This window comes from Sinohyriopsis cumingii, chromosome 4, assembly GCF_028554795.1.
Source record: "Sinohyriopsis cumingii isolate HCF-2022 chromosome 4, ASM2855479v2, whole genome shotgun sequence".
NCBI lineage: Eukaryota > Metazoa > Mollusca > Bivalvia > Unionida > Unionidae > Sinohyriopsis > Sinohyriopsis cumingii.
Window position 1 is genome coordinate 141562272 of NC_142964.1, and position 16275 is coordinate 141578546.

The window sequence follows — 16275 nt, forward strand, 5'->3', positions numbered from 1 at the left end:
AGATAATTATGTAAATGTCTCAAGAAATACATAGAACAAAATCAACCTTAAAGTTCATCAATGTTTTAAGATTAGGTCAACCAAGAGGCATGATCCACTGTAAACTGGACTAAATGTCCTGCTATGATGTCTCAGTGAAAGCACTCCTATTTGGAAAAAGTTTAACTATACCCTGCACTGGTATTGATTAGACCCAGCATCTGCATCTCTTGACTCAGTTTAGTGCCAGGTCTCCATTGTAAAAGTTCATAGTGATCAGTACATTGTTTTCTGGAAGTTGTAGATCATTTAGCAATAAGGAATGAAAAGACTTTGGCCATATTGCTAAAGAAGTATTCAATTTTAAACAACAATATTTTGTTTAAGATTGGTAAAAGTGCCATCATAACCATATTGATGTGAATTTTACATTAGAATTTGTCAATACTAACATTTTAGGGACTGATAAAAAAAATTCAAACAAAATTGAGATTTGTTGAAAACAGAGAGGACTTAATACATTTTACTATTGACTGAACATTGGTCAACATTTTCTTGATCTAGTATCAGTTCTGTCATGAATATTTCTATTCTGGTAAGTGTTAGAAAAGTCATAATTATTTTTGCTTTCATTTGAAAGTAAATCCGAAATAAATATTGTAAAGAGAACATAAGATTGTAACTTTCTTCCCAGATTTTCTTACATTTGTCATTTTATTAATTCAGATGACCAGCCCAAAATTCCCCCTTGGGAAGAAGATGATGGCATTTATGGAATCATGGTAAGCAGAATAGATACAGTATTTGCTCACATACATTATGAATCCATTTGACCCATATCTGTCATGGAATACTTAATCTTTTATACAGAATTTTAATGTGGCTAAATGATACCTCTGTCATATGGGTGTCTTGTTAAATGCATCATTGATCTCTTTTACTGATTAGAGGTTTTTCAGTCAAAGTGTATAGAAGCACAGCTATGAAGATTTTATCTAAAGTAATTTCTAAACATAATTTTCCAATCATTTGAGCCAAAATTCAATTGTAAGCTTAAAACAACTTCATTAAACATCACTTTCTAAGAAAACACTGGCGCAGGACTTGTGTCTGAATAAGCCAGTGACACTTGGCATGTTTATGCAAAAGATGACATCATTTCATCATCACAGTGATATATAATGTCATTTTATCTAATTAGCAAATATCAAATCAGTTGTCCAAATTTTGTGAAAGCCTCTTTCTGAAATTACAAGGGACACTCAGTTGTTTTTTCCAGACCCTAATTTGGTGGAGTTCTCTCATATTGACATGTGATAGATTTGGTAAAACAAAACTATGCAATATTACACAGGCACAGACATGAGATAGGTTTGGAAAAACAAAACTATGCAATATTACACAGGCATGGACATGTGAAAGATTTGATAGAACAAAATGATGCAATAGTACACAAACATGGGCATGTGATAGGTTTGGTAAAACAAAACTATGCAGTATTACACAGACATGGACATGTGATAGGTTTGGTAAAACAAAACTATGCAGTATTACACAGACATGGGCATGTGATAGGTTTGGTTGAACAAGACTATGCAAAAGTACACAAACATGGACATGTGATAGGTTTGGTAATACAAAACTATGCAGTATTACACAGACATGGGCATGTGATAGGTTTGGTTGAACAAGACTATGCAATATTACACAGCAGATCAGGATCCACATTGTCTATATGAATTCACAAGTAGATTAAACAGTGTAGTACCTGATCTGTTGGTATATTGTGCAACAGATGATTTGGGTCTGTGCTTTTTGTACTTGATTTCAAATTATTTATGAAATAATGCAAACTGTCAGTGTATCAATTATTATTTTTTTGTCCTACTGAAACAGGGTTTAGAACTGGATTTGACTTGAAAAGATTTTTACTGTTCTAGCATTACCATGTTGCTATAAATATGTGCCCAAGGAAACCTTTATCTCCACCATTTTTGTATTGCCAAGTGAGCTTACAGTCCTTTGCTGTGCATTCATGAACACTTTCATCTTTAAAACTGCTGAACTGGAATTCAAACATGCTTCACGAGTGCCATCCAGGTGTCGGTCTTTCTCAGGTTTGTACAAATGATGCCAATCCACTATTAAATATGGTTGTCATTACTCATAATGAAAAAAATGCCAGTGACTGTTTCTTAAACAATGCTCAAATTGATTTGACCAAATTTGACAGGGAGCATTTTTTGCATAGAGATCTTTCAAGTTTTATATAAATGATGCTGAGCCATAATTGCCAAAAATAGAAAATCCTGGTTTCTGTTACTTAAAGCAGAACATTCTTCTCATGGCTTCTTCTTTAATACCACTCAACAGAATTTGACCAGATTTGATAGAAAGTGTCTTAGCTTCAAGAACTTTCAACTGTATACGTATTATGTTGATTTACCATCCAAAATGGATGCAGTTACCAAAACTATAAAACTTTTTCATGACTTTCTTTCGATGAAACCACTAAACAGAATTTGACCAAGGTTTGACATAAAGCATCCTTTGATAAAATCCTTATAGGATATGGAATGAAAGGATGTTGATGTGTCATTAAATATGGAATGAAAGAATGTTGATGTTTCATTAAATATGGAATGAAAGGATGTTGATGTGTCATTAAATATGGAATGAAAAGATGTTGATGTGCAATTAAATATGGAATGAAAAGATGTTGATGTGTCATTAAATATGGAATGAAAGGATGTTGATGTGTCATTAAAATATGGACTGAAAGGATGTTGATGTGTCATTAAATATGGAATGAAAGGATGTTGATGTATCATTAAATATGGAATGAAAGGATGTTGATGTATCATTAAATACGGAATGACAGGATGTTGATGTATCATTAAATATGGAATGAAAAGATGTTGATGTGTCATTAAACATGGACTGAAAAGATGTTGATGTTTCATTAAATATGGAATGAAAGGATGTTGATGTGTCATTAAATATGGACTGAAAGGATGTTGATGTGTCATTAAATATGGAATGAAAGGATGTTGGTGTCATTAAATATGGAATGAAATGATGTTGATGTGTCATTAAATATGGACTGAAAGGATGTTGATGTGTCATTAAATATGGAATGAAAGGATGTTGATGTATCATTAAATATGGAATGAAAGAATGTTGATGTGTCATTAAATATGGAATGACAGGATGTTGGTGTCATTAAATATGGAATGAAATGATGTTGATGTGTCATTCAATATGGAATGAAAGGATGTTGATGTATCATTAAAATATGGAATGAAATGATGTTGATGTGTAATTAAATATAGAATGAAAGGATGTTGATGTGTCATTAAATATGGACAGAAAGGATGTTGATGTGTCATGAAATATGGAATGAAATGATGTTTATGTGTCATTAAAATATGGAATGAAAGGCTGTTGATGTACCATTAAATATGGAATGAAAGGATGTTGATGTGTCATTAAATATGGAATGACAGGATGTTGGTGTCATTAAATATGGAATGAAAGGATGTTGATGTGTCATTAAATATGGACTGAAAGGATGTTGATGTGTCATTAAATATGGAATGACAGGATGTTGGTGTCATTAAATATGGAATGAAAGGATGTTGATGTATCATTAAATATGGAATGAAAGGATGTTGATGTGTCATTAAATATGGAATGAAAGGATGTTGATGTATCATTGAATATGGAATGAAAGGATGTTGATGTGTCATTAAATATGGAATGACAGGATGTTGGTGTCATTAAATATGGAATGAAAGGATGTTGATGTGCCATTAAATATGGACTGAAAGGATGTTGATGTGTCATTAAATATGGAATGAAAGGTTGTTGATGTGTCATTAAATATGGAATGACAGAATGTTGATATGTAATTAAATATAGAATGAAAGGATGTTGATGTGTCATTAAATATGGACAGAAAGGATGTTGATGTGTCATTAAATATGGAATGAAATGATGTTTATGTGTCATTAAAATATGGAATGAAAGGCTGTTGATGTACCATTAAATATGGAATGAAAGGATGTTGATGTGTCATTAAATATGGAATGAAAGGCTGTTGATGTGTCATTAAATATGGAATGACAGAATGTTGATATGTAATTAAATATAGAATGAAAGGATGTTGATGTGTCATTAAATATGGACAGAAAGGATGTTGATGTGTCATTAAATATGGAATGAAATGATGTTTATGTGTCATTAAAATATGGAATGAAAGGCTGTTGATGTACCATTAAATATGGAATGAAAGGATAATGGTGTCATTAAATATGGAATGAAATGATGTTGATGTGTCATTAAATATGGAATGAAAGGCTGTTGATGTGTCATTAAATATGGAATGAAAGGATGTTGATGTGCCATTAAATATGGAATGAAAGATGTTGGTGTCATTAAATATGGAATGAAATGATGTTGATGTGTCATTAAATATGGAATGAAAGGATGTTGATGTGTCATTAAATATGGAATGAAAGGATGATGATATGCCATTAAATATGGACTGAAAGGATGTTGATGTGTCATTAAAATATGGAATGAAAGGCTGTTGATGTGTCATTAAATATGGAATGAAAGGATGTTGATGTATCATTAAATATGGAATGAAAGGATGTTGATGTGTCATTAAATCTGGAATCACAGGATGTTGATGTGTAATTAAATATGGAATGAAAGGCTGTTGATGTGTCATTAAATATGGAATGACAGAATCTTGATATGTAATTAAATATAGAATGAAAGGATGTTGATGTGTCATTAAATATGGAATGAAAGGCTGTTGATGTGTCATTAAATATGGAATGAAAGGATGTTGATGTGCCATTAAATATGGAATGAAAGATGTTGGTGTCATTAAATATGGAATGAAAGGATGTTGATGTGTCATTAAATATGGAATGAAAAGATGTTGATGTGCAATTAAATATGGAATGAAAAGATGTTGATGTGTCATTAAATATGGAATGAAAGGATGTTGATGTGTCATTAAAATATGGACTGAAAGGATGTTGATGTGTCATTAAATATGGAATGAAAGGATGTTGATGTATCATTAAATATGGAATGAAAGGATGTTGATGTATCATTAAATACGGAATGACAGGATGTTGATGTATCATTAAATATGGAATGAAAAGATGTTGATGTGTCATTAAACATGGACTGAAAAGATGTTGATGTTTCATTAAATATGGAATGAAAGGATGTTGATGTGTCATTAAATATGGACTGAAAGGATGTTGATGTGTCATTAAATATGGAATGAAAGGATGTTGGTGTCATTAAATATGGAATGAAATGATGTTGATGTGTCATTGAATATGGACTGAAAGGATGTTGATGTGTCATTAAATATGGAATGAAAGGATGTTGATGTATCATTAAATATGGAATGAAAGAATGTTGATGTGTCATTAAATATGGAATGACAGGATGTTGGTGTCATTAAATATGGAATGAAATGATGTTGATGTGTCATTCAATATGGAATGAAAGGATGTTGATGTATCATTAAAATATGGAATGAAATGATGTTGATGTGTAATTAAATATAGAATGAAAGGATGTTGATGTGTCATTAAATATGGACAGAAAGGATGTTGATGTGTCATGAAATATGGAATGAAATGATGTTTATGTGTCATTAAAATATGGAATGAAAGGCTGTTGATGTACCATTAAATATGGAATGAAAGGATGTTGATGTGTCATTAAATATGGAATGACAGGATGTTGGTGTCATTAAATATGGAATGAAAGGATGTTGATGTGTCATTAAATATGGACTGAAAGGATGTTGATGTGTCATTAAATATGGAATGACAGGATGTTGGTGTCATTAAATATGGAATGAAAGGATGTTGATGTATCATTAAATATGGAATGAAAGGATGTTGATGTGTCATTAAATATGGAATGAAAGGATGTTGATGTATCATTGAATATGGAATGAAAGGATGTTGATGTGTCATTAAATATGGAATGACAGGATGTTGGTGTCATTAAATATGGAATGAAAGGATGTTGATGTGCCATTAAATATGGACTGAAAGGATGTTGATGTGTCATTAAATATGGAATGAAAGGTTGTTGATGTGTCATTAAATATGGAATGACAGAATGTTGATATGTAATTAAATATAGAATGAAAGGATGTTGATGTGTCATTAAATATGGACAGAAAGGATGTTGATGTGTCATTAAATATGGAATGAAATGATGTTTATGTGTCATTAAAATATGGAATGAAAGGCTGTTGATGTACCATTAAATATGGAATGAAAGGATGTTGATGTGTCATTAAATATGGAATGAAAGGCTGTTGATGTGTCATTAAATATGGAATGACAGAATGTTGATATGTAATTAAATATAGAATGAAAGGATGTTGATGTGTCATTAAATATGGACAGAAAGGATGTTGATGTGTCATTAAATATGGAATGAAATGATGTTTATGTGTCATTAAAATATGGAATGAAAGGCTGTTGATGTACCATTAAATATGGAATGAAAGGATAATGGTGTCATTAAATATGGAATGAAATGATGTTGATGTGTCATTAAATATGGAATGAAAGGCTGTTGATGTGTCATTAAATATGGAATGAAAGGATGTTGATGTGCCATTAAATATGGAATGAAAGATGTTGGTGTCATTAAATATGGAATGAAATGATGTTGATGTGTCATTAAATATGGAATGAAAGGATGTTGATGTGTCATTAAATATGGAATGAAAGGATGATGATATGCCATTAAATATGGACTGAAAGGATGTTGATGTGTCATTAAAATATGGAATGAAAGGCTGTTGATGTGTCATTAAATATGGAATGAAAGGATGTTGATGTATCATTAAATATGGAATGAAAGGATGTTGATGTGTCATTAAATCTGGAATCACAGGATGTTGATGTGTAATTAAATATGGAATGACAGGATGTTGATGTGTCATTAAATATGGACTGAAAGGATGTTGATGTGTCATTAAAATATGGAATGAAAGGCTGTTGATGTGCCATTAAATATGGAATGAAAGGATGTTGGTATCATTAAATATGGAATGAAAGGCTGTTGATGTGCCATTAAATATGGAATGAAAGGATGTTAATGTGTCATTAAATATGGAATGAAAGGATGTTGATGTGTCATTAAATATGGAATGAAGGATGTTGATGTGTCATTAAATATGGAATGAAAGGTTGTTAATGTGTCATTAAATATGGAATGAAATGATGTTGATGTATCATTAAATATGGAATGAAAGGATGTTGATGTGTCATTAAATATGGAATGAAAGGATGTTGATGTGCCATTAAATATGGACTGAAAGGATGTTGATGTGTCATTAAATATGGAATGAAAGGCTGTTGATGTGTCATTGAATATGGAATGAAAAAATACACAAAGCTGAAAACCATGAAAACGGTGTTTTCACAAGAATATGAAGTCAATATCATTGGAATAAATCACTTGAGAGAGCATCCTACTGGCCCTGGTTTCTTGACCAACTGATCATGGTTAATAAGCATATGTCATTCAGGTGAGGATTCTCTTCTTATCAAAAGACATTTCATCATCAGTTACATTATCCTGATGGTCACCATCATTATCAAAATCATCATCATCATCATCATCATCATCCATTTTGTTCGTTAAGATTTTTTCCAAAATGGAATTTCAATGATATTTTGTTAATTTACTTTCACATTCTATTCACAGTCCCGCACAGTTCGGAATGTGAATCCATCTTTCATATGGGTGCTGAAGCGAGATGTTATAGATTACCGCTTTCTTTCAAAGGATCAGATGGTTAACCATTATGTGAAAGCTGGTTCTTTCACTACAAAGGTAAAGCTTTCTTTGTTCAGAACAAACATTATGGCCCAGTTGTCTAATTTTTAAAAGCAACAGTCATTGCATTTTTTTGTAGGGAAATACTTTAATAAAAGATATGGTTTCCATATATTTGTAACAAAATGTGGACAGTTCAGGGAAGTTGTACTTCATTACCATTTGCTGTATCTGAAAGCAGTTTGATTATACACATAACCTCTGGTTCACAAAACATCTCAAAATGATTAATTAATTAATTATTTAATGATGTAAATAATAATAATAATAATAATTTATGTGGATAATTCATTGAGTTATGATAAACTAATAATAATAATAATAATTAATAATTTATGGAGATAATTCATTGAGTTATGATAATAATAATAATAATAATAATAATAATAATAATTTATGGGGATAACTCATTGAGTTACGATAAACTAATAATAATAATAATAATAATAATAATAATAATAAATAATTTATGGGGATAATTCATTGAGTTATGATAAACTATTGTCTCCTGAGGCCCACAGCATGAATAAGCTGTAGTGAATATAAAATATATAATAAAGCCTGCTTAAATACTTTAAATGCATGCATGTGACAGAAAAAATAGGTCAGGTCAGGTCAGATAAGGAGAGTTATAAAACATTTGGTCAGGATTTTTTACTTCAAAAGAGGGAGGATTTTGATCGTCCAGACTTTTAGCATGCAAAGTTTTAAAAAATGACAATTATTAAAGAAATCTACATTTTTTAAATATTAAAATATGCGCATCATCTCGTCAGATTAGAGTTTTTACAGTAACTTGCTGCCTTTTGTACTCTTCTTATTTGTACCAGTCAAGCATTTTTAGCATTCCTTGGGAGAACATTGCTGGATTATATTGGTTGCAGTCCTGATCGTTGTTGATTTTAACACTTAGGAGATGATATGCTGTTACTGGATCCAGGTTTCCGCTGGAGTCGGCCAGAACTTTCCTAAGAATGGGAAATGTCTTGTCTGTGTCTGCATTGGAATGAGGCAATGTTTAAGTACAATTCCACCAAGAAGTTTAAATTATTTCCTGCCTTTGGGTAGATTCAGATTGCTGACTGACTGCCAAAACTGCTCAAGATTGGTACTTTCTAAATCAAATGTTGTTTTAATGTCTGAGTAACATTCTCCACATGGAAAACAAACTCATACATGATACCCTTTGTAACTTTAAGCCTAATTTGCAGACACTTCTATCATTATCATCATTATCACCACTCTTTAATAATGACAATTAAATCCGGAAAATATATATCACTTGCTGATATTATAAATGACAACAAGGACCTCATTCATCCAGTCATTACTCAGTTAGTGACGTGTACTTTAGCCTGGTTTACATTTATGTTTACACAGGATTAAGTCAAAGTTCATGGAGTTTATATCAGTTTTTCTGAGTGGTCATTCCTATTAGTGTCAAACACATTTTTTTGCCTAAAAACCAAGGTCACTTGTCGTGTTGTGCAGGTGGTCACTTGCACCAGTGAGTTTATGTAATAAATTATTATTATTGTTGATTTCTTGTGAACGATAAAATAGTCACTATCTGAATAGATTTTGATCATTTGTACGAGAATTTTTGTACGATTTTCAAGTCCAGGAATATTATTTTGAATAGATCTGAAATGATCTGCTATCAGAATAGGAGATTATTTTCAGCTGTATTGTTGGCAAATAATGCGTATCATGTGTAATTTTATTCACAAGTGATGCAGATTCTGCAAACATGGATTTCAGTGAGAGCGTATTTTGTTGTTGTGGTTAATATTCTTTTATGAGATGAGGTTCCTGTTTGATGTGCGATGTCATTCTTGCCACCATAACTGATTTTAAAATAGTTTTACTGGAGAGCAGAATACATGTTCATATCTCTAACATAATTGCAATGGCAGTAGCTGATGCAGGAAAGTAACATTTCCATTGGTCAGAATGTTACCACATGATCAAAAGGAATTACGTTCATTTCCGTATGAACTGTAAATAGAACTACTTTTCTAAGAATACCCAATTCTATAAATAGAGTCATGTGTACAGCATAAGATAGACACTGCCAGTGATGGCAGACACAAAGTAAGCATTAGAGGAAAACAACATTCTTACATTTTTTTAAAAAAAATTGAATAAATCTGGCTTCCATTGGTTGAAGGACTTGTATTATGATGACCTTATTTATTACGATCAAGCAGGACAATCCCAAGTGCTATATATAGCTACGTAACAGAAAAAAAACTTAAACATGTATTGCTGTGCTCAATTAAGATTTCTATTTTTTAATGATGCAAACAAAATAACATAATGAATAATTGAAATTTCAATTATAAGAGTTTAACGTTTTTTTTCTGAGTTTATCATGGTATAAACTGTCAGTTGCCAACTTACACACCTTACATAACGTCCTTCAGGCGTTATTTGCTGTGTGAATCGCCAACTGACAGTTTATACCACGATAAACTCAGAAAAAACGTTAAACTCTTACTTGATTGCAGATATTGATAATCCCATTTCCATCCATCACTGCATTTTGTATGAGGTTTCAGTTGCTTTTAATTTGGTGTTTTGGCATGGGAGTAAATAATCCTGTCCAAATTACTTTTAATCATAAACAGTATAGACTCTAGTCCATCTTGACAACTTTAAGCAATAAAGCAGAACATACCCTCCTGAGAGAATCAAAGTAATGTTTATTGTTTTATGCTGAGTGAGCTCTTTATTGGCCCAACCATAGTCAATTCACATCTTTAATCCTCTCAGAATTACTTCTTCTCACATGTAGTATAATTCACCTCGACAAACTTCAAATAATCAAGTCAGCTGTTCATGCTGACAGGGTCAAAGGGTGAAATTAGCAAATACTTTTTCGTGCCATCTTAAGCCAATTTGCAGTCATGTGATCACAAGCAGTATTGCTGTAAACATACTATACTGAAACCAAAATGTGAAAAAATGGAAAAACAAATAATTTTCAAATAATAATTTCGCATATGTGGGAGATTACAGTGAGTGATAGGAAGGATGGAAGACAACCAAAATATTGGGAGAAAAACCATCTCAAGCAATTGGTTCACATGTATGTAAATGTAACAAGCACATTGTATAGATGATATAATAAACATGCTTAAATACATTAAATACAACACAGACATGGTCTATATGATATTCTACAGTTTGCTTCAATACAAAATTTAAAACAAGTTCATAGTATATAACAAAGCTTGTTGCAGTACATTATATATGACAAGCACAATAGCATATATAATATTATAAAACATGCTTAAATGCATTTAATATAACAAGCACATAGTATTTGTGTTATTATAAAACATGCTTAAATGCATTTAATATAACAAGCACATAGTATTTGTGTTATTATAAAACATGCTTAAATGCATTTAATGTAACAAGCACATAGTATTTGTGTTATTATAAAACATGCTTAAATGCATTTAATCAGATACAAATCTTTATTTCAAACTGCAGAGTCCATACATCTAAGTTAAAATATAAAATATTTTGAACATAGATCATAGGTGACCTGTTTACAAATAAAGATACAGACACATTTGCAACTACAGCATATGTATGTCATTGTTAAGAATAAGTTATATAAGACACTTAAAGGGTAATTAGTCCATCTATCTATAATCCAAGAATCTGGGGAATTTCCATCATTTTTCAAAACTGCCATTGTAAAGTCTCTGCTGAAGAAACCAACACTTGACCATAATGATTTAAAGAACTACCACCCAGTTTCTAATCTCCCATTCATATAAAAAATCTTAGAAAAAGTTGTTCTATCCCAACTTGTATCTCATCTGAATTTAAACAGTCTTTTTAACAATGTACAATCTGCATATCGCCCTTGCCACAGTACTGAAACTACTCTTCTAAAAGTAGTTAATGATATTCTCTCTGCTTTGGATAGCGGAAAGATTACAGTCCTCACCCTCCTTGATTTGTCTGCAGCATTTGACACAATAGACCATGATGTATTACTTCACCGTCTCCAGCATGTATATGGCATTCATGATAGAGCCTTACTATGGTTCAAGTCCTACTTGGTCAACAGGACACAAATTGTATCTGCAAATGGAATAAACTCCAGCCCAGTTAATCTATGTTGTAGTGTTCCACAGGGGGTCTGTTCTTGGACCTGTTCTCTTCATTCTATACACTCAGCTGCTCTTAAGTGTCATAGATCATCATCCAGTGTGTTCACTGGTACTTTCAAGACTGGACTATTTTAACTCAGTTCTGTCTGGTTCATCTCAATATATACTTCAGAAACTTCAAAAAGTTCAAAACATAGCTGCTCGGATCATAATTAGAGTACCACGATCAGAGCACACCTCTCCACTGCTCTGTACCCTACACTGGCTACCCATTCGATCCAGAATCAAACACAATTTTTTTTCTCTGTGCTACATTTCACTGATGGACTCCAATCCAACATACCTATCTGACCTCACCCATGTGTACACACCAGCAAGATACTTACGCTCCTCTTCTGACAATTGTATACTCATTATTCCCACTATGAAAGCAAATTCATACGGACAGTGTTCTTATTCATACCAGGGTCCAGCAACGTGGAATGAATTGCCCACTGAAAGTGCCCAGCAACGTGGAATGAATTGCCCACTGAAATTAGACACAAAGACACAGTGATCCCATTCAAGAGTGATCTTAAAACTTACCTATTTCGACTGCAAGAACAACAAATTGAAAGACCTAATAATGTTTCCTACCTTTAATATTTTCAGCATGTTTTTTACGTTTTCTAATTTCATGGTTTTTGTTTTTTTGGTTTTTTTTGGTAATCATTATGTTTTTTTATGTTATAGGTGTTGTCTAATGTTGTAAAGCACTTAGAGCTTCCAAAAATTAGGCACTATACAAAGTCCTCATTATTATTGTTATTATTATTATTATTATTATTATTATCTGAAACAGACATTCAAAAATAGAGGTCATTAACAACTTTATTCATATAAAGAGAGATCCAGTCATAAGCCACATTTTTCCTTCAAGAATACAACACATTTCACCAAATAATTAAATCAAACTCTTGTTTATTATGGAACAAAACTTCAAAAATTGGTGAAATTATTATGAAATTATGGGAGCCATGCCAGGATTCTATTTATTTGAATTGGTACACAGTTTCTTCCCCAAATTAATAATGAAATTTTTACACATTATGTTTTGTACCTTGAAGAAACAACATTTTTTTTGTGTACGAAAAAAAATATATGAAATTTCAGGAGCCATGCCACAGATTGTTTTATATCTAAATTCATGCTTTAATGACGTGTGCTGTAGTGGGGTTTCACTGTAACACGTACGCTGTGTATATAATATAACAAAGCATGCTTAAATATATGATATAGCAAAGTGTGCTTAAATACATTATACAGAAAAAGTACATGTATATTTGATATAACCAAGCATATTTATATACATTATATAGAACAAGTACATAGCATATATATATATATATATATATATATATATATATATATATATATATATATATATATATATATTACCAGAATAATTGGAGATGACGTGTTTCAAGTTAACAGTGAAGACAACTTTTTAAGTTAATGGTCAGTCATTTAGGTTTTGAATGCATTTTGTTTCTGATCAAACAGTCCAGAGGAGTTCATTCCAAAGAACAGCACCAGAGTAAGTGAATGACTTTTAAAAGTCTTCATGTCTGGCAGTTGTGTTCTGCAATGATCATTTGTGACTGATCTCATTTTACATCCTTGTTATTGTTCCTTTGACTTAGAATGAAACATATCAAGCATATATTGAGAACAGAGTTTACCCTTTACTTTGAAAATTACTATAGACTTGTGCTTGGCTAACTTGTATTCAGATTGTGATTACCCCTATTTTTCAGGTATTAAAAATGTGCGTTATTATTGTCTTCAATACATTACACATCATGAAAAGCAATTGAATATTCTCATGTTTTCTGCCAAACAAAAAAGTGTTTTCTTTCTCTTACAGTGCACATATGATATGATGGCTTAGTTTTTACACACAGAGAGGAGTCTTTTTGAAATAAATCAAATATTGTAATCATAAGCACCTGAAATTATTTATATTTATATTTACAAAGGATTAAGTCAACGTTATTGTTTTTCCTGTAAGCCTTAACCTAAATAATACCAGGTGGATGCAGGATCTGATGAAGTTATACTCAACGTACTTTCCATTATGTGCTGTGAGTAGTAGTCAATGTTTGCCATCATACTTTCAAAAAAGAATGGATTTTTTAAATTTGTATTGACTGTCATGTTTAATTTTGAAGGTTGGGTTGTGTGTGAATATGCGGAATGTTCCGTGGTTTGAAGATTGTGATCCAGACTCATTCTATCCTCGCTGCTACAGATTAAGTCATGAAGAAGAAAAAACGGCATTTATAGGTATGGAACAACTGAAGAACGGCATTTATAGGTATAGAACAACTGAAAAATGGCATTTATAGGTATGGAACAACTGAAAAACGGCATTTATAGGTATGGAACAACTGAAGTCTTTTAATGAAACTTTCTAAGTATGTTTTGCTTACACAGTTAAATGGGTTTGATCTTCCCAAATGAGACATGTAGTGGATATCCTTGGAATGAACCCCGAAATAATTTCTAATGTCATTCTGATGATTGAGACCATATATATGGCACTGGTTTTATCCAAAGCACTCTTGTGACATTGTTCAAGGTACATTTCCTGCGATTCTCTTAACCATTTTGGAAATGTTTCCATTGACAGAAGTGTGATTTTAACAATGTTGAACAATACTGCACCAACAGTATTGGCTCAGAATTATGAAATATCTCAACTTACCTCATGCCAGGGAGAAAAGTATTTATTCCTCTTTTAATGACATGTGATTCCTTAAAACAAAAAGTTGTGATTCACGTTTTTTCATGAAAATTCACCCCAGTTCTCACCATACTTATCATCATGATCAACATAAATGAAATGTCATTTATTGTATTTTCAGATGATTTCAGGATGACAGCCTGTATCAGCATCTTGAAGATTGTCATAAATATGTACATGGAAGGAGGAGAGTGTGATGATGAAAGGCGAGAGAAAGATGATTGCGAGGATAAAGAAAATGAAGAACCAGTGTCTGAAACCAGGCCTTTTATCTGCACAAACCCAGAATGTACCCACTCACGGCCAAATATGACAACAGAAAACAAATGTATTCATGCATTAGAACAAGAGGAGCTGGAAAAAAAGAAGGGAGAAGAAAAGGAAAATTTAACTCCTCCACCAGGTTAAATTGGATACCATGACATTTTTGCAGCTTGCTTTCATGATCATTAATATTGGTTTGGCTTGTTATCAAAATGAGATTACTTTTGAGGTATGGTTTTTAGTTAAGATTGAATTGTTGAGTTGTTGTGGAAAAAAGTGACTTGTGGCATACAGAAAATTGCTGTTGAACATGGTTTGTAGAATCAGCCCCATATGCCAGTAATTCTGTTTCCATTCATTAAGTGTTGAAGGATTCAGTGGATTTAAACCAAGTGTTATACAAGACTTATTGTTAAGAAAGGTAGGCCAGGTTTGATTTCCACTTTTTTATGACCCGTCTTTGACTTAAAAGTTTGCCTTTTTAAAGGACCTCATGGACTGAAATGAAATTTGATATTAGGCTTCTTACATTTCAGAGTAATAGGTCAAGGTTGATCATCCTCTTTGTGAGTGAAAATTTACTTGTACTACATGTTTGTGTTTATGTGGAATGGTTTTGATTGTGAGTCAAAATTTACTTGTTGTGCTACATGTTACTGTTTATTTGGAATGGTTATGTTCCTGAAGTTTTTCCTTGCCATTCTCAATCTTTACATTTTTATAACTCATTTTCATCAGCTTTACATAGTTAATGTTATGCTGACATGCTGTTAAACCCCATATGGACATGTACTGCCAGAATTTGACTGCGTTATGAGTTTTGTTTGACTTAGAAGCTGGCCCCAGCTTCTTGATTTTCTTTTCAGGTAACAACTTCTAATTGACTTCATGAAAGTAGACCAAAATTGATATGGATCTTAATATTAGTAGGAACTAGTTCAAGATTATTTTTTAACATTTTTTCCCTATAATTAATGAATTATCATTGTGTTGAATTTGAAGTTTGCCATTGCATAATAAGTATGCAGGTTTCCTTAATTACACTGTCATCGACAGGCCATCTGGACACATTTCCAGTTTGTACATAAATGTTGTTTTTCTGCCTTGATACTTAGAATATTTATTCTCTCTGCCTTTCATTAAATTTCTTTGTTGTTATCTCTTACACATTTCCATATCATAGAAATAAAATATCTTAAATGGCTTGCTCACAAA

At 31.9% G+C, this 16275-nt stretch overlaps 1 protein-coding gene across 5 annotated transcripts in view; it reads left to right on the forward strand.

The window, feature by feature from the left end:
- Positions 1–16275, forward strand: part of LOC149802218 (tubulin tyrosine ligase 3-like) — a 157821-nt gene that overhangs the window by 74158 nt on the left and 67388 nt on the right. For all 5 annotated transcript variants that reach the window (XM_089956639.1, XM_089956635.1, XM_089956636.1 and 2 more), the window contains 4 exons: positions 706–761; positions 7747–7875; positions 14222–14336; positions 14918–15199. In XM_089956639.1, the coding sequence (XP_089812765.1) occupies positions 706–761; positions 7747–7875; positions 14222–14336; positions 14918–15199 (582 nt within the window). The remainder of the gene's footprint in view (positions 1–705; positions 762–7746; positions 7876–14221; positions 14337–14917; positions 15200–16275) is intronic.